This window comes from Toxoplasma gondii, chromosome Ia (genome assembly GCF_000006565.2).
Source record: "Toxoplasma gondii ME49 chromosome Ia, whole genome shotgun sequence".
NCBI lineage: Eukaryota > Apicomplexa > Conoidasida > Eucoccidiorida > Sarcocystidae > Toxoplasma > Toxoplasma gondii.
In genome coordinates, this window is record NC_031467.1 from 1,841,800 (window position 1) to 1,859,933 (window position 18,134).

General features: G+C 50.8%; 3 protein-coding genes across 3 annotated transcripts; 2 read left to right on the plus strand and 1 right to left on the minus strand.

Annotated features, from left to right (window-relative positions):
* Window positions 1-612: 612 nt before the first annotated feature.
* Window positions 613-7,417, minus strand: TGME49_295320 (embryo sac development arrest EDA7, putative). Its single transcript, XM_002371440.2, has 9 exons — window positions 6,483-7,417; window positions 5,707-5,868; window positions 4,984-5,177; window positions 4,592-4,690; window positions 3,373-4,026; window positions 2,503-2,743; window positions 2,040-2,126; window positions 1,807-1,875; window positions 613-1,405 (listed from the first exon to the last, which is right to left on the minus strand). Exons 1-9 carry the CDS (start codon window positions 6,732-6,734, stop codon window positions 1,280-1,282), a joined length of 1,884 nt encoding a protein of 627 aa, XP_002371481.1. The 5' UTR covers window positions 6,735-7,417; the 3' UTR covers window positions 613-1,279.
* Window positions 7,418-7,561: 144 nt separating this feature from the next.
* On the plus strand, window positions 7,562-9,458 carry TGME49_295310 (tubulin binding cofactor A protein). The gene is made up of 2 exons (XM_002371439.2): window positions 7,562-8,161; window positions 8,659-9,458. Exons 1-2 carry the CDS (start codon window positions 8,027-8,029, stop codon window positions 9,091-9,093), a joined length of 570 nt encoding a protein of 189 aa, XP_002371480.1. The 5' UTR covers window positions 7,562-8,026; the 3' UTR covers window positions 9,094-9,458.
* A 6,615-nt stretch (window positions 9,459-16,073) lies between these two features.
* On the plus strand, window positions 16,074-17,048 carry TGME49_295300 (Toxoplasma gondii family B protein; the record flags this gene model as incomplete). Its single annotated transcript, XM_018782268.1, has 2 exons — window positions 16,074-16,459; window positions 16,811-17,048. Exons 1-2 carry the CDS (start codon window positions 16,221-16,223, stop codon window positions 17,046-17,048), a joined length of 477 nt encoding a protein of 158 aa, XP_018638521.1. The 5' UTR covers window positions 16,074-16,220.
* Between the last annotated feature and the right edge of the window lie 1,086 nt (window positions 17,049-18,134).

The following is an 18,134-nucleotide window of genomic DNA, read 5'->3' on the forward strand; positions in this document are numbered from 1 at the left end:
ATAAAATCCGGCATCTTTGCCATTTTACCACAGCGTGAAATCGATGTCCTTGAGGCAGCTGGCACGTTTCTTGGGAACCGCTATACAAGATAGAGACTCCGAAGAAGTTCTAGAAAACGAAGAACCTGAAAACCCCTTCGGATAGGTATAATGGTCAGGTGTAGTGTTGGCATCGGAAAACACTGGGTTGTTCACGGGTACCTGTCTACCTCCCAGCTTCTACCTTGCCGGTGAGAGCATTCTGCTTATATCGCGTCGTGATCGCGGACACACAATACGCTGTCGCACTCCGTTTCCAGTCGCTACACCAAAACAGTGGGGACAACGAGTGGTGAACAGTCTATAGCCCAACGTCCAGGATTCATAAGTTGAGAAGCTACTGGACTACTCTTGGTCGCCGGAGACACTCTCTTCAAGTGAGAAACATAAAGTTAAGTTAGAGGGCGACGTCCCAGGCGTCGTGGACGGAGCTGCTGATCCACCACAAGTTCAGAGATGTAGGCGGTTGTTGTCATTGCTTCATTTCGTGACCCTACACCGCAGCCACGTCGGCGTCATGACGCAAAAAGGGCACGATGCCGCACGAAGGCCGAACAGTTTTCAACGTCTTCACTTGCTGAAAGAGCTATTCGGAGCACCTGGTACCTTGTGATAACTGAATTGCTGCTTCTCTTCCCTTGCCCAAAAGTCTTCAGCCCCCAGGCAGAGGTTCGCTTGCCGCGACAGCGGGACGCGTTCGGCGGGAACAAGAGAAATGTATCCGAGGTGCAGACTGTACCTGAATCTCTAGAAGTCGCCCAACATGTGTTGTGTCGGAATAAGTCTCTGGTGTCCACTATGCCCAGATACCGACGTGCAACGCGTTTGACGACTCACAGGGCAGCGCCAAGCTGCTTCAACATTCCTTCTGAAGACGACCGACAGCCTGCGACCTGTCGAAACCACTACACTAGCACTTCGTGCCAGGGAGCAGGAATGACACGAGAAGTCAGTGCTTCATCCTGATGGTTGGTATAAAAATGCTCCGGTACACCGGAAACTATAACGGGATGTTATGCCCTAAGCAACCACCACAGCTACAGGGGGTTTGTCGGTAACGTGAACAGACTCAGAAAAGCGGAAGGGGTTTCGTGGAGTCGCCAAGCAGAAGACAGCCAGCCAGCAGGCGACAAGCAGAACAGTCAGTAGAGGTACGCAGGGACGTGACCAACGCGAGATCCAGCAGCAAAGTACACAGCACTGCGCGAGCGAGAAACAGACAAAAAACAGAACAAAATGCTCACTGCTCCTCGTCCCCCTCGATCTCGAAATCTGGATTGGAGAACAGACGTTGAAAACGCTGGTCTGTGAGCAACTGGCGGGCGGCCTCTTGTTGCTGCCTCTCCTTCTTCGTGCCTCCTGAGGCCTGAGCGAAACGCGAAGCATCGAGAGAAGAAGAAACTAGAGGAAGTGCAGCCAAAACGCGCCGGGCGCAAACCGTGTTTCTAAGCACATAAACGGGGCTTGCAACCCGACATAAAAAAACACTTGCATGCAAATCCGGCGACGAGCGTCCACAGACTTCCGCATTCTTCGGTTCCACCAAAAACAATTTCTACGCGAGACGCAAGTGTGCCGATGCTTCACACACACCTGCTCTAACATCGTAGAAATACAAATGCAGCAAAAACCGCGGAGAAGCGTTGCGGTTCTCTGGATAGCTGACGGGCCTTTGGGATTCGATTTGTGAGAGCCGCAAAAGCGGCATGCAATAGGGCAACACCAGTGCCCAGAAAAGCAACCAGGGGGAAAACAGCTAGCACTTACGCGTCCGACGGCACTCTCCTCCAGCCTTTTTGCCAAGGCAGAGTTTGCCTTGGGCAACTTGTGACGAATCTGAACATACACAGTACGAACAGGGAGCAGAAAAACGTGACTAGCGTTTGAACTGCGGCTTCGCGGGCAACTGGAATCCACTCAGCATCTCCAGGACGCGTGACCGCTGAGCGCCTGTGACGCGAACGCGTTGCCGTTCCGTGGGTCGCTGGAATCCACCGTACCTCGATGCGCATCTTCTTGTTCTCTTCCACTTTCTGTCGAACTTTTTCTCGGCGATACTCTTCGTAGCCAAAAGGCTCGAGAGCGTCCTGCGCAGTCCACAGACAGGACGGAGAACAACCCATGACTGGAACACATGCCCGTCAACATTGCCTACGTTGCGGAATCGAAACCGTGCCGCGGCTTTACGCTTCTGCATGCATCTTCCGGGTCCGTTCTCCTCAGCATCCTTCCCCAGGCGTGCGGCAACACACACTGAGAAGACGCAGATATCTTCTGTTGCGATACTCCCATCCGCTGCGTTTTCATATATACACTACGAGAAAGCTTCTTTGACGCCTTAAGCCGAGTTCCGTATTAGATTGTCTGGCTGTTGCCTTAACGTGCTCTCATGCATCGTCGCCTACTCCTCCCGTTCTTTGCGCCCCCAGACAGTCTCTACTCTGGGCCATCAGAGCCTCTCACCTGGAGCTTCCGATGAAGTTTCGCGTCCAAGAAGTACCCATGCATGTATCGCTTGACATACGAAGTCCCGATAAGCTCTTGAACTCCCATCTGTTCCAGCTGCTGGCGCGTCACAAATCGATAGTCGTCGTAAACGGATGACGCAACCTCTCCTGAAGCGGTGCCTGTGAACGCTGAGGACGAGGAAATGCCTCCGCTTTCCTCCAGCTCCTCTGTGATCGTGTCCAAGAAGGAGCACCACCTAACAATCGAAGGATACAAGACCAACATTTCACATTTCTGGGTTGCACAGAGGAGAATCGAAGGCAACACGAGGTTGCTCATTCACGCTGGCCGTCTGTCAAACTACAACACACCTTGCGAAGGAGCAAGCCAGCTTCAGAAGAACCAACATCGCGGGCACTGCCACAGGTCAAACGACGGAGTCTCTGGCAATCCTTGACCCCTCGCCTATGCAATCTCGCAGAGACGAACCGATTCGTCCTGAGTCGCACCTCGCAGAAAACATAGTCCTCGTTTAAAGTCTCGAGCCCTTGAACTGTGGTCACATGCTCATCTGGCGAACGACTTAAAAGGCAAGATGAAGGACCACGAGACACGCATGGAACGTCCCCTCCTTTTCAACAAGAAACATGCAAATCAGGGAGGGAACCCAAGGCCAGCTAAGCTGGGGCGCCCAGCTGCAAGTAGAGTCCGTAGACACGAAACCGTTCCGTGAGTCTTTACAACTGGAAGAATGAGGCACACATCCGGCGACGCAGAACCAGAGTGCCTTTTTAAGCTCGGAAAAAGAAGCAATAGTCGAAGTCGTTGTATCTACTCCCCGGAAAAGCTTATAAATCATCATGTCCCAGAGACTCTCTGTCGTACCTTGGAGCAATACCCAATGCCGGAAGGAAGTAGACTCCCATGCGTTTTTGTTCACCCACAGTGAAGCAAAGTCCGGAGCTTTCGTAGAACACGAAGCCGTTGAAAGTCGCAACGCGTTGGTCCCGGATGCCCCCAGTCTGCTTTTCTGTGCCCCCAGGGGCACTCCGCCCCCGTTCCTCCTCGACAGAAGCGACGGGGGCTTCGATTGTCGACAGAATCTTCGACCGGAAGTTGCGCCTGACGCCTTGCGAGCTGCAGATTTCCGAGCTGGACACAGACAGACCCCAGTCGGCTGCACCCTGCCGCGGATCTTCCCCTTCTCTCCAGATGTGAATGCTGACGGCGTCGCAACTGGCTAAGACTAGGTCGCCTTGCGAGGCAGACCTCTCGGCTTCGTAGACTGACGAGGGAGGACCTGCACTGTCTTCGGAAACCGGCGCCGAGTGGTGCGATGCACCGCCTGGACCTGTGCCCTGGTCGTTGCCCGGGGAACCAACAGGCTTCCACGAGACCTGTTTGATCGGCTCACCATTGTAGTGAGAGTGGTGGCAGAGGGGTCGGCGGCTGCGGAGGTCGTAGAGCAGGCAGCTTCCAGTGTTTGTGCCGACGCACATCTGGAGACCGGAGGGAGAGAAGGCGCCGCACGTGACTTGTCTGGGCACAGAGACGCGAACAGCATTTAACGCGGACGGGCAGCTGTCCATCGATCCCATCACGCCAAACACAGACTGCGCGCGACGAGGCGCGAAGAGCCCAAACGTCCAGCCGGCAAAGAGAGAATACGTTTCTTGTCACGTGGAACGCAGTCTAAATCGTTGACACATCCTCTAGAAGGTGCAACGAAGCATCAAGCCGCGGCGGCTTCCGATCTAACAGCGCCAGTGCCCACTCGCAGCAGTGCGACTGGCGAGAGTCGGCGGAGAGCGCGAGGCAAAGAAGCGAGGGAAGTGGAAGGGAGGAACAAGTTGGAGATGAAGGAACAGACAACGAGGACGAGAGAAGAATGCCTTCGCCGAAGAAAACAAGCCCGAGAGTCAGAGACCGACACACAGGAGACGCGCGCGCTGGGGTCAGCGGAAAATGAGAATATTTGGTAGTCGCGCAGAAACGATGAGAGAGACAGCGACGACGACGCGGCTTCTGCGTGGACTTCAAATGACACGTAGTGAGCACACGAGTGTTGTCCAGAAACGAGCATCTTGAGAAAGAACAACCTTACACTTGCTCGTCGCCGAAGGGAGAAACGTGTGAAGCCACGTCCAACGACGCGGCACTCTGTGTGGTGCGGTGGTCGAAGCACTCGACTACGCCGGTCTCTCTGCAGAGGAACGGAGACACCGAGGCGCAGGATTTTCCAGCAGGAAAGTCTAAGACCGACATGCGGTGACACAGAGACAGCACACACGGGGGGGACACCCGGGGAAATGAAGTGGAGAGACAACGCGAAGATTCGAAAGAGTAAGCGAGAGCGCGAAAACGATCGGGAGAGCCGAGCACAAGGTGAAAGCAGAACGCACACAGATGGGTACGGTCACACAGTGGACTGCAGACAGAGAGAAACAACAAAGGTGAGACTGGATGGAGACGACGACGTTGGCACTTTGCATTTACCCTCCGATGGCGAGGACTGGAAGGACGGTCGAGGTGAAGCAGCAGTTATTCGAAGGACTTGCCGTAGTCCAGGGTGTCAGGAAACAGCCGTCTTCGAGGTCGAGCATGTAAACCTCGTTCCCGCTCGCGGCAATGCATGCACTAGCCAAATTGGGTAGGTAGCAGAGGCCTCGCCCCTCGCGGGGAATGCGGAGCTGGGAGAGAAAGCAAGAGAAGAGGAGAAAAACCAGGAAGCTCCAGAAATAATGGCTAAAACAGATCAGGTCCTCTTCCGAAAAAAGGTCCCGCGACGTAAACTAAACGGCGAGCACCGAGAGAATGACAGACGACGGTGTAGAGGGTTTCTGAGAATCTTACGACTCGCCCAATCGAAGAAATAGACTGGCAAAGCTGTGCTTCCCAATGAACGCACGAGGAGTGCCTATGGCACAAGCCTGTGCTGCAAGCAGCGTCGACAGCTGTTAGGGATCCTCAAGTGCTCAAACACAGGAACGTCTTGAGCATGCATGGTGAATGGCGCATACAATTGATTGGTCTGGCTGCTAGAGCGTCCAGGCACCCGAGGGTAAGACCGGAGAGTTGTGTTAAGCTGGAAGCAGAAGTGACAAGCGGCTCGATTCGAGAATGCGAAGCTGATGGTCAATAGCATTCGAGCTCGAGGTTCCCAGAAAAACAATTCAGAAAATCAGATTGCCAGTAACAGACACCCGCAGAGAGGCCTACCCGGTGGTACGTGCCTCCTTGAGTGTGAATGTCGATGTGACGTTGCGCCTGCAGAAAGAAGAGTTTCCGATAATCCTCGCTGAGAAAAAGAAAGTCGATAACTTCGTGGTCAAGACCCCGGCGGAACTTCAAGCCCATGGATTCGACTTCGTACATGCGGACCTGCAAAAAGCCGGGACGACGAACACAAAGATCACAGATAAACTAAGTTGCAGCACAGTGGAGAGCGCTAGGAGGTAAGGTCACTAAGAATTGTCACCGCAACTCTTTTTCAAATGGAGGCAGCTTCTCGAAACGCTGCTGCACAGTGAAGCACCTTGTGCGCTAAGAAGAGAAACTGGCATGAAAGCGTAAAAACAGTAGCACCATACCACACGTTTTAAAGTACAGGGACTTTCTGCAAAATGGAGCAAGCAAACATAGAAGAATGCCACAACCTGAAGACTAGATTTACGAGGAAACGAAATCGTGCAAGCGTCGCTTTTGTCCGGGGTACGCCCTGTCACGCACAGGCAACGCGCTCCCCTGTATCAAAGCAGGAAGGGGAAAAACGGCGAAATGAAGAGTCTCGAATGATGAGCCGCCGCAAGAAACACATTGGAACCGATGGCATTTCCCTTCCTCTTTCTCTGCGTGTCTGTGGCTCTGTGCCTTCTCAGCTGACGCTCGGGCAAGCAAGCACGACTGGCGCATTAGTGTGATGAACTGCTGGGGTTTCACTCGTCGCTCCCTGCTTGTGCTGGAAACAGACCGGGCAAAAAGGGGGGCATTCGTACCTCTGGAGGATACACACCGGTCGCGGCAATGAATTTTCCATCTGGCGAGACTCGGATGCACTGGGAGGAGACATTGAACTCGAATTCCTGCAGAAGCTCGACATCTTGTGCATCCGGTCCAGCGGCTTCTTTTCCGCCCGCCTCTCTTCTGCGGCGCCGCTTCCTGCGAGGAAGAAAGTCTGCAGCGCGGCTGCGACCTCCTGAGAGGTTGTAGATTTTGTTGTTGTCGGCGTTGCTCGTCACCAAAACCATTGTGAATCAAGAAGCTGTGGACGTGAAAGAGGCGTTCTTGCGCTCGCCTGTGCACGAAGTTATTGCGGTGCAGGGTCCAACAAGAAATTGCAGAACACACTCTTATCAGTTTGACGCCGATGAGTACCCACTCTTTGGTTGGAGGGAGCTGTCCCTGAGACAAAACGACTGGGGTATAGAAAACTTCCCTTCACTGAGAGACTCAGACGCACAGCGCATCCGAATTTGTTCGATGGAGGAGAAATGGGCTCAACATGCAAAGAAGCTGGAGACTCGACGCAGAGCGACACGCAGACGAGCTCTCATTTGGTCGACGTCCCCTGCCGGCGGACTCGAAGGCAGTGTGGGCAGAAAGTGTGGCAGAGTGCATGCGTTTCTCGCCGACGCGTCCCGGTCAGAAAGTTCTTACGATTAAACAGGACTTAGATAGATGCAACAGACACGATGCTGGAGTGAGACAGATGCCACGTTCTCACTCGGTATGTATAGAATCTAGCGCGAGTTGCGGCGCAGCGAAAGGCAAAGAAGTACCCGTTGAGTGCGACGGGTAATTTGAATGCCAGGGCTGGAAAGCGAGAGTTTCACACGAAATCCGGGCCGACATCGACGTTGAAAAAGCCCTCTGGTAGCCTCGAGAAGCATACAGAGTGACAACTTGAGAGATGTGGTCTGAGGACAAGTACTTTGGTATCTGGATCGGCTGTACTGAAACGATATGGAATCGAGTGTGGTTTTAACGCATTCGAGAGTGCATGCATGCGCGGGCGGGTTGTCCTGCCCGAAAGGCAACGAGCCAGGACACGGTGCTCCCGACACGCGAAGTTATTACACAAAAGGTGCAGTGCAAAGCAAATCTCTTCTTCCAACTGAGCACTTGTGACACCCTCATATGTCGACCATCTTACCGAGGCTTACCAGAGGGGAGAAAGGTCTCCCAAGTTTTGGTTCCAAGTGCGCGATTGTAAACTTGCGGAATGGGTCGTTTGGCTGCCAAGCTCATGATCAACACCGGAGAAAGTCTGTTCCCGCTTTTTCACGGCTAGAGACGCGGCACTCTCTGTCCTCCGTGTCTTGGGACGAAATATCCAGGTGTGCACATCGTGTTGGGGCACAATTCTGCTTGTTGCAGCTGTCTGAACCCCGACCAGGTGTCTTGCGGTTCCTGCTCGCTCTGCGGCGTTGTTTGAGCACAGTTGAGGAAAATACACCAAAACTTCACCGTTCGGCCGGTGGAACAGCACTCGTACCGTTCGGCCGGTGGAACAGCACTCGTCTTTAGCTTCAGCGACACAATGGCAACTGGGTCGAGCAGCGAGTATCTCCGGTTCTTGCGAATTAAACACAAAGTCGTCCAGCGTCTGTTGAAGGAAGTTAAATACTATCAGATGGAAGTGGAGCAGCACCGACAAACGGTTCTTCGGATGAAGGTAAGAGTGAGTGTTCATTCTGCCTATTTCGTGTCGGAACTTGCGAATCTTGTCGAGAACCTACTTTTTGGCGGCGCCTTCCAGTGAATGGCGTACAGCGTTTCCCCGTCAAACTCAATCCGAATTCAGTTGAAGAGCTCTTGCCTCTTCTGCCCCTCTTGCGGTTTTTATTGCTATGCGAGTCCTACGGAATGTCGGTATCGCAGAAGAGTGGCCTTCTGTATTCGAATAGGTATTTGGCCCCCAGCTCTAGGAGTCTCCCCGACTCTCGCTGCGGAGCAGTAATTTCGACATCCGGTGTCCGTTCCTGCCATAAAATTTATCTGACACTACCTGGTTCTTGATCGGCAGAGCTTCTGAGTGCCCAATAACTATGGACTGTTCGGGGGTCTTGGTCGCATATGTTATTTACTAAATCGTGTAGGAAGTTTCCTACCGTGTTTGATATTTCCACCCGTGATCTTTTTCTTGTGCTGAATCCCTTTTGCTGCGTACAGGCTGAGAACCGAGAGTCGAGCGACATCAAGCAGTTACAGAATGTGTACGATGAAACTGTGGTGATGGTCCCCGACTCAGAACAAAGGCTGTTGAGGGCGTGTGCAGACTTGGATGATTACATGCTCTCGAATCGTGAATGCAGAGACGCTGTGCGCAAGAATACTATGTTTTTGCGTGAAGCTTTTAGCGCTGCAAACGAGGCGGGTGAAGCTGATGAGAAAGCGTCGGAATCAGATACCAAACTCAGCTCAGTTGTAGGGTTGCATGCAGCGGGAAGTCTTGAGGCTGAGGTCTGCGACATCATCAGAACTGCACAGCTTCTTGAGCACGAGGTGTCCCACCTTCATATTCAGTTTAGAGTCTTGGAAAATGGGCCTGATAACGCGGGAGCGGAGGGCTGCGTTCCGGAAAGCGATGACGACGAAGACATCTGAATGTGTATGCTGATGTTCGGGGCAACGATGCGACGGATGGGTTTGTCTCGTGACAATGTTGTAATTGTGCCTGGAACGTTGTTTCAGTGTGGTCCTTTTCAAGTTTCTCAAGTGGCGTCGGTGCGTCGACGTTTCGCCCTTTTGAGATTGGGTTGTGGTCGGGGCTTCCTAACGTGTTTTGTGCTGTATATGGTGGCAACTTGGTGCATTGGTACACCTTTTGGAGTCGGGTTGTATTCTTTGTTAGAAGCTCGTGATCAGGTGCGTTGCAGACCATGATATTGGAATACAGTGTTTCGCAGTTAAACCACATAATGCCTATCTGTGAATACGCCCGTCAAGCGGGACTGTCCATCAGTGCGCACCGCCGAGTCAAAAGAGAAACAATTTGGACCCTGAAATAAGGTGACAAAATAACGAAAATTCTGAGGGGTTAGAGCTGTTGGTATTTTTGTCCGCATGACTGCGCTGGCTCATCAGCATCAGGAATACTAGCGCGCCGGCGGTTAGAAGCGTGGATTCATGTGAACGTATGTACGAAGATGTCTGAGCAACACTTGTGATCAGCGAGTGTGTGTATCACTATCCAGCACATCAGGGGAACAGATGTAGTGGTAAAAAAGAACAGTAAATTCAATGGTTCAGCAGGATCAGAAGAGACCGATCAATAATGGATCGATTGGCTGACGAAGAAACACGACGGCAAGGAAGGTTCGGTGCGGTTGGCAACATCGAGTGCCGCAATGCTCCCGAATCGGCTGAAGCGCACGACTGTTTTGTCATGGAAATGAACAGAAACACAGTGTAACAGCCCTGGGCTTATCAGGGAACCGAAGATACCAACAGACGCTTCTCGCAGTAGAGAAAAAACGAACGTGCACCACATGGCAAAGCATGTTACCTGCAGCAGCCCCTTTGATGCCAAATACCTGCATGTGCATGTTGACTGGTCCGGCTAGCGGAAGAGTAAGCTCTCACGTAGATCATATTTGGGAACAACGCCGGCGTTTCCTAGAGAACTAAAGCACCTCCAAATGGTTTTCTGATTCTCTAAAGTGATGGATGAACACGTGAAAGTCTACACGCTAAACTACTACCTAGGGCTCTGTATCAGTCTCACTGGACTGCCTATCTCAAGCGAGGAGCTATCGCCAATCTGTATCACCTTGGAGGTCGCTGCCCTATTCTCGCTTACGTAAGCATGAGGCTTCTGCTGCTGTTGGCATGCCAATATTTTGATGGCGTGTTCACTTTGCTTCCTCCGCGATAGCATCTTGCACCTTCCAGTTGTCGGACGTTTTCGCAACGCGATTAAGGACCTACGGCCAGAGGGGTGTGGTAGCACAAACGTGTCCGGCGAGAGCGGCATTGCTGCTCTTTCTTGGCAGGATTTCTCATGCTGCGACTACGTCTACAATTAGTTTTGAGCGGCGGCTCTCTGGCAAAAGCAAACCTGTGATATCCATTCAAGCACTACATGCATTAGTGTGAGGCACTGTAGAACACATCACGAAAGGCACCCTTGGCTCATGCTATGGAAGCCGCAATCTTTGAAACGTACTCTTTGAAATATAAGAGAAACACGACGAGAAACCCTTTTGGACGCGGACGACGTTCGTCAACACCAGTCAAGATGACTGGGAGTGGTTTGGGAGGACAGAACTTTCTCATCTGTGTTGAGATTCTCATCGTTTGAGCGGTGTCATTGCTCTACCCAGTCCCCGCCACGCACGGTGACACTGCACGTATCCATGGATTCGGGGGTCGTCATTTTACGGGCGTCAGCCGAGATCACTCTTTCGTCAGTATTATCCTGGTATGCTTTCTTCCGTCAAAGTTGTGGTACACTGGACATTCAGCTGTCAGCCACTAGAGTGACGAAGCAAGGTCATACTAAAACAGCCATGGGTCTTGCACACAGGGTTCAAAAATGCACAAGCTCTGGGACTGTAAGCGTTTCCGCCTAGTATTGTAGGTAGCACCTGCGTGATTCATTCTTCCCGAAAACAAGAATGTTCAGATAGCTGCACTACAACATGGTCTGCTACCGAAGTATTTCGACTTCACCGGAATTTGATAAGCACAGTTCACCCCGCATAGTATGACAGTATTATCACACTTACTGTTCCGTTAACACGCTTACTCGGCACGAACTGTGGTCGGTGATTGCGAATCGAGAAGAGCGGATGCTAGCGTGGTCACGCGGTCTATATCTGTTATTTGTACATCTCAGGTCAAGCAGCAACTTCCTGATTTTTTGTCTCAGCGCCAAGGCGCGTTTCTTAGAACACATCGCTTCCACAATAACGAATCAGGGGGAAATTTGCCGTGTTGTACCTTTAGCTGGTGGCCTTGATTTCAACCGGCATCTGATCACACTAATAGGTGGCAAGTACAGATGCGTATGCCGGCACTGCCTTCTAGTGTCTAGGAGCAAAGAGAAGCATGTTATTTTACAAGACGGAACAATGGGGATCGTTCAACTGTTTGCGGGAATGTCCGACCCACATGCGCCTCCAAGGAACCCAGAAGTCCTGATTGGTCTCAGCATACACCGGAGGAGAAAATGGACTTGATAGTTAAGTACGTCACCAACAGGTAATTCGTGCTTTTCAGCAGGGTGTCAGCGTGAGAACATTGAAAATCATGTGATACTCTTCCATCAATACGATGCTACGTCATCATGCTACACTCTATCGTGACGGCAGAACAACCGGGACAGGTTACCGTGGTGAATCAAACTAGGGGATACCATTGCCTAACACCGTTGAAATGTGTTTCAGCAAGGTCGGCGCTCATGCATACACATCAGGGAGATATTCGACCTCGAGATGTAAAAAAGATAGGTGCATTTGTGGTGCGACTACCGAGATGTCTTGGCGATTGGGGATGGTCAGCCGAACTCACGATCCCATCGTGTGTATCTAACAATACCGCGCGGTCACTGTTAACGTATTTCATCTGCTTGTCTCACCTCGAGTCCATGCAATGCTTCTCCCATTTGTCGAGTGGATGTTCCAACGTAGAAAATGAAGCAAAAATACTCGAACATTATCTAGAAGGAAACCCACAGTTCAGCTGTACTGGTCCTTTTTGTGGTTGTGTCGCGGACGTACCCGTAGGCGTGCCTGTTGATCGTAGCATTGGCACAGCTGGTCTGGCATATTTGGTACAGAACCTTCCATCGCAAATCTAAGAAGAAAGTGACTGATTCAACACTGCAGTCAGAGCTGTTCATGTATACTGAACAAGTCTGCATACTGCACTGAAGTCAGTGCAACAGCGCGCGAAAAGCCAAGAGATTGTCGAATGACTACTGCAACGTATGGGTGCGGTGTGACTCCAGAACCGAGTCACCGATTTATGCATTACTGCAGCAGTTGTGACATATTTCATGGGGATAGCGTGTATATGTGTCAGAGTGTATTGGTGTAGCATTCGAGGAATGGCATTCGCTTCTCCTGGACTGTCGGTAAGGCGGATACAGTGTTCCCTGAGTAACCGTAACGAAACAGAGAAGATTTGTTCTGACAGACAAATCCGCAAAATGCATTGTTGCCATTGGTGGTACACTACGGAGGAAACGTCCTTGAATAGATGCGATTTTGATCAAATATACGGACCTACGTATTTGTTCGGGGGACCGCGGAATTTGCCTGCGGCTGACATTCTTTGTGTCTGGAAGACCAGAGCTACCTCCTGCATTTGATTGGCGCCAATGCAAAGACGAATACCTTTGCCGAACTGAGAGTCTCTTGCAAGCAAATGCTTGTTTTTTCTCGTTTTTCTCGATTCGGTTGCCGATGGCCTTAGATATTCCGGTGTGGTGTCATTGGCCAAGAGATCCTTCAACCTTCAACACCCAATTTTTTCGATTGAATGTGTTTTTGCCCTGGTGAATGTGTCGTCTACCACCACAACATGTTTCTTAAAGACACTTTAGGCTTATCAAGATCGTCATTAAAGAACCGTCACCATCAGCTAGAGGAAGAAGATGAAGTTGCAGCAGGTGACGCGATGGCTGCTGCTGTTTGTAAGAAGAAACTGAAATTCCAGAGGGACATTTTTCGCCACGTCGTTTCCCTACGATTTAACAGAGTCCCGCCGGGTCACCTATGTTCAAGAACAGGGTGTTCAAAGAAGTGGGTAAACATCTTCCTCACTCTCGAGCGGTGCCGTCTGCCTGTCCTTCTGAGTTACTTGTGGCTCGACTATGCCGCTCACGTGCCGACCACGGAAACAGGGAAAATATGACAGTGGTAGGACGAGCTCAATCGGACTGGCATGGAGACGGTGGAGGGAAGAGAACCACGTCCATGGGGAGCTATGTGGTGACCAATGTTATTAACAATCAGACCCTGCACACTAAATGGTGACTGCTGCAGCATGCTCCATCACTACCATGGAGTAGTGAGGAGGAAAGCGGGACACAGGTGAATGAGAGCCAGATGTTGTTCCCGCGGTAGTGTAAAAACACATTCCCCACTGTGTTTCTGGTGGACGAAGGAGGAAGGAAGTTCTCCATGAAGCATTCAAGCGTTGGGCTCTCACGAGAGGAGGAACAGTACCGGCAGCGCCATAGTCTCCTCTACCAGTTTTGTAGATCTGTACATACCTACATTTCGCAGGATGATGTGGAAAAAGATAAGTGATACGATGAACAATAACGGGGGAGAACATCTGAGGTTATTGGGGGCGTTATCGACTATTTTTCGCTCGATCACACAAGTCTGCGGAACACCGGCAGAAAGGAGCGCAGGCCAAAAAACCCGAAGCGGGTACACACTACCAAGAGCACTAAAGTTCGATTGTGCTGACAGCTGAAGCTCGTATAATTATATATGGCTGTGAGGAGGGGAAATCAACACCTGATCTGGAAGGCTACCTCACACTCGTGTTCGCGGTAGCATAGGCGCTACATCAGACGAAGCGGCGCACGACCGTGCCGAACACTCGTGGGAAAAGAATATCCTGTGTCGTGGCCACGTTTGTGTTAACAGAACTGGTCCAGGTGGATTCACCGGCATGTTTGACGCACTTTATTTTTACTGGAAATGTTTGTCCCTGTGTAACGCGAACCATATTGGATCAGTACCAGCGCACTGTTAATAACAAGATGCTCAAAAAAGGCGAAACGCGGGTGCACCTTTTTTGTGGAAATATTGCACCAAACGCGGTTATCCGGTCTTTTTCTCGGAAGCTAGTTATTTCCATAGATTGACAGTACGCAGGGGACTCCGTTAGGACTCGTGTGAATGCACTGGAGTAAACGAGGTACAGCAACTCTGCAAGAGTGCAGAACGATTTACGTGATTAACTCCTCCTCCCTGCGTATGCGCCTCGCAGGGGCGCAAGAAAATGTGTGAAGCCAGCTCAAACCTGGCGGAGAATAAGCGAGCATCTCTGGGAAATAATATGTTCTCGTTTGTGCAGTTTGCCATAAAAGAGCGTTAAAAACCGAGTGGCCTCACGTATTTCTGTGTTGGATGCACAGAAAAACACTGTGTTGTCATGATGTTGTTGTTTATTGCGGCAGCTGACACAAATGTGACAGGGGTCAGGGACCAGTTAAAGAATATACAGACGTTGCTCACAGTCAGAGAACGGTGCTTCGCCAGTGCCACACCTCGGACGCAAACAACAGGCATATGTGAAAATCGGTGAGTTAGTAAAGTTGGCTGTATCCGCTGCGTCACAGTTCAAGTGTACTGGAGTACAGGGATTATCAGCTAACCATCGCCCGTGCCAAGTGGATATATCGCTACGGCACGTCGAGTCTCTTGACGGTCATACACCGAATGTGACTGATGAATGCTGCATGATCAAGTGATTTCTTGCACAATGCTACCAGGTAATAGATGTCACAACCGCTCCGATTATTTTGGAGAAAGAACACTGGAGGGTGCGAGGGGAGGCGCCACGTACACGTGTTGGGAACGAACCTCCTGCAATTTGGAGTCCTGTAAAATATCCGATTCAAGAGGACAATTTTTTCATTACGCATGCAGCAACAAGCAGTTGGAGTGAGCACCACAACTGTCATCCAATGTCACTTGCGGAAACAGGCTGATATTCCCGTTCAGGATGTTGAAAAGCAATATTCTCCGTTGGGGTACGTGGCACCTTCCTCGCTTCGATGGCTGAAAGAAACAAATGCCCGCCTGGAGTTGCGAAAATACCGAATTTCACTTTTCTATCTATTCCAGAGAGGCTTCACCGCACTTTTTGTGTTGCTGCGTCCCGCGACCTGTGTCATGTGGCTGCGTTGGGTGCAATGACTATGACCAGCGCATAACCCAATGTGGTCTTGACAAAATTGGGGGCACAATCGCTATCAGCGGAAGTCCATCCTCGTCTGAATGTGCTTACCTGTCTACTTCCTTAGGCAAACACAACACCACGTTGTAGTGACATTGAAAGAGAAAAATCCTGACGTGCCTGGTGGGTATGCAGCTTTTTAAATCTCCTCTCTTTCGACTACTTGGTTTTCTGAACCCACCCACACCGATAAATGCACATCCTTGCTGGACTGCCGGCCCCCCCTTTGTAACCCAAGCCGCCTTCCAGTACCCGCTTTTCGGGGTGCAGCCCAAAACACCTCTCTAGCAGCCCTTGCATTTGCTATGCTTGTTTCGTTGTACAGAGTTTTACAGTATCACGCTATTGGATCTGCTGCAGGCACAACTGTGAGGTTCATTTTCTATTTATATTAAAATTGTGGAAGTATCATCAACAGAGCGTAGTTGGCAGCATTCACCACGCAGATCCCTTCTGCATTTTCCGCACCGATACATCGTCGTCATGGCTGCTAGACAACCGTCGATTGGCTGCGGTGGCAACGGTGGACCCGCGGCTTGCTTCTGGACGGGCATCCCGGACGCAGGCATGACGACAGGGGAGCACAGTGTCGACTCCACATACGTTATGTCCAGCGCTTGCTTCCAACACTGGAGCGCTTCCGCTTCAAATAAAAAAGGAGAAAAAGCATACCGAATCTTGCCGCGAATGTGTTTATGCATTCCGATAGCACTTTTTTGTCGTGAACTCTCACTGACTCGGCCACCCGATCCGGCACACAGTAGCAACGCAAATCTGGTGTGTGGCAATTCGTATTCCACCTGATCAACATGATTCTCAAGATTTCTTCTGCGAATGTTCTGGTTTTTGTCATCATCTGGCTGTGCGCTGCGCGCAGTTGTTGTATTGAGAGCCTGGAGGTGGCGACATCGGCTGTGGATTCAGCAGCTGCTATCCACAGCGGCGACAATGGCAGCGACGCAGCTTTCATGGTCCCAAACCCAGTCGCAATGACCAACGCTCAACACCAACGAATGCAGCTTCTTGGTCTTCTGAACAAGTCGAGAAGGTAGGGTTGGTGCGTGGATTTGCGAAGTAGAATTGTTTTATCCGAGCAATGTATGCGGTGCCACGGCTGCGCTACACCGTGTGAGAACGTGTGCTGATTTGCCCCCCCAAGGTGCCAGGTGAAGCCGAGATGCTGAATGTTGTGTGCGAATGAGAAAGCGCAAGCTAAGTGACATGTGTTTCTCTCCAAACCAAATGCATTCCCGCTGTCCAGAAGCAATCCGACTCAAACAAGTGCCGCTTTTTCAACTTCAACGCAGGCAGGGTCTTCGTGGTTCCGGTAGTCCTACACTCGTACGCACTTGTGTGCAGCAGTACAAGGCACTGTGCATGGCTGCGTGACATCTTGCAGAAGTAGCCCCGCCAAGAAGAAAACGGTGGCGAGACGCCGCACAAAGGAGAAGAATGTGGCCGCGGGGCTATTGCTGCTGACAGTCATCTTCGGGATACTATTGGCTTTTGTCAAGCTACAGCACTGCCGACAAAAACTGCTAAAAAGCGCCAGCGGCGCAACCGAAGGAAACACAACCCGGAGGCTTGCAGAAGACAATTGTGTAAGGTTGGACCCCGCACGATATTTATACCTGTAGGCCGTTATCATGACTGACCTTTTCTTAAAACACGAGGACTCACCGACGTCCGCTGGTCGAGGGCAACCTACTGGCATTTCACACCCCGCACCTACTGGGCAGTCCGTCTCCAGATCAGCCAGGTTCCGAGGTTCTACAATGACACACTTGCTTGGATCTTGAATGTCTTTTTTGCCGGATCCAACTTCGATCGTATTTGTGACACTGACAGGTGTTTCACGTTCAACCTCATCACCAGTGCAAGATTGGTTCTCTCCACGACTGTTTGCGAGGGGTATCGCGTGCAAGGTTTAGGGTTTAGGGTTTAGGGTTTAGGGTTTAGGGTTTAGGGTTTGGGGTTTAGGGTTTTAGGGTTTAGGGTTTAGGGTTTAGGGTTTAGGGTTTAGGGTTTAGGGTTTAGGGTTTAGGGTTTAGGGTTTAGGGTTTAGGGTTTAGGGTTTAGGGTTTAGGGTTTAGGGTTTAGGGTTTAGGGTTTAGGGTTTAGGGTTTAGGGTTTAGGGTTTAGGGTTTAGGGTTTAGGGTTTAGGGTTTAGGGTTTAGGGTTTAGGGTTTAGGGTTTAGGGTTTAGGGTTTAGGGTTTAGGGTTTAGGGTTTAGGGTTTAGGGTTTAGGGTTTAGGGTTTAGGGTTTAGGGTTTAGGGTTTAGGGTTTAGGGTTTAGGGTTTAGGGTTTAGGGTTTAGGGTTTAGGGTTTAGGGTTTAGGGTTTAGGGTTTAGGGTTTAGGGTTTAGGGTTTAGGGTTTAGGGTTTAGGGTTTAGGGTTTAGGGTTTAGGGTTTAGGGTTTAGGGTTTAGGGTTTAGGGTTTAGGGTTTAGGGTTTAGGGTTTAGGGTTTAGGGTTTAGGGTTTAGGGTTTAGGGTTTAGGGTTTAGGGTTTAGGGTTTAGGGTTTAGGGTTTAGGGTTTAGGGTTTAGGGTTTAGGGTTTAGGGTTTAGGGTTTAGGGTTTAGGGTTTAGGGTTTAGGGTTTAGGGTTTAGGGTTTAGGGTTTAGGGTTTAGGGTTTAGGGTTTAGGGTTTAGGGTTTAGGGTTTAGGGTTTAGGGTTTAGGGTTTAGGGTTTAGGGTTTAGGGTTTAAGGTTTAGGGTTTAG

Excerpts from the sequence above, each read along its gene's own strand:
- TGME49_295320 (XM_002371440.2), bottom strand. The coding sequence starts at position 6,734 with ATGGTTTTGGTGACGAGCAACGCCGACAACAACAAAATCTACAACCTC. Across the intron at positions 4,027-4,591 it reads CCCTTCGGCGACGAGCAAGT|ACAAGTCACGTGCGGCGCCT; the intron begins GTAAGGTTGTTC and ends CTCTGTGCCCAG. Across the intron at positions 1,406-1,806 it reads AGGAGAGTGCCGTCGGACGC|GCCTCAGGAGGCACGAAGAA; the intron begins GTAAGTGCTAGC and ends CGTTTCGCTCAG.
- TGME49_295310 (XM_002371439.2), top strand. The coding sequence starts at position 8,027 with ATGGCAACTGGGTCGAGCAGCGAGTATCTCCGGTTCTTGCGAATTAAA. Across the intron at positions 8,162-8,658 it reads AAACGGTTCTTCGGATGAAG|GCTGAGAACCGAGAGTCGAG; the intron begins GTAAGAGTGAGT and ends TGCTGCGTACAG.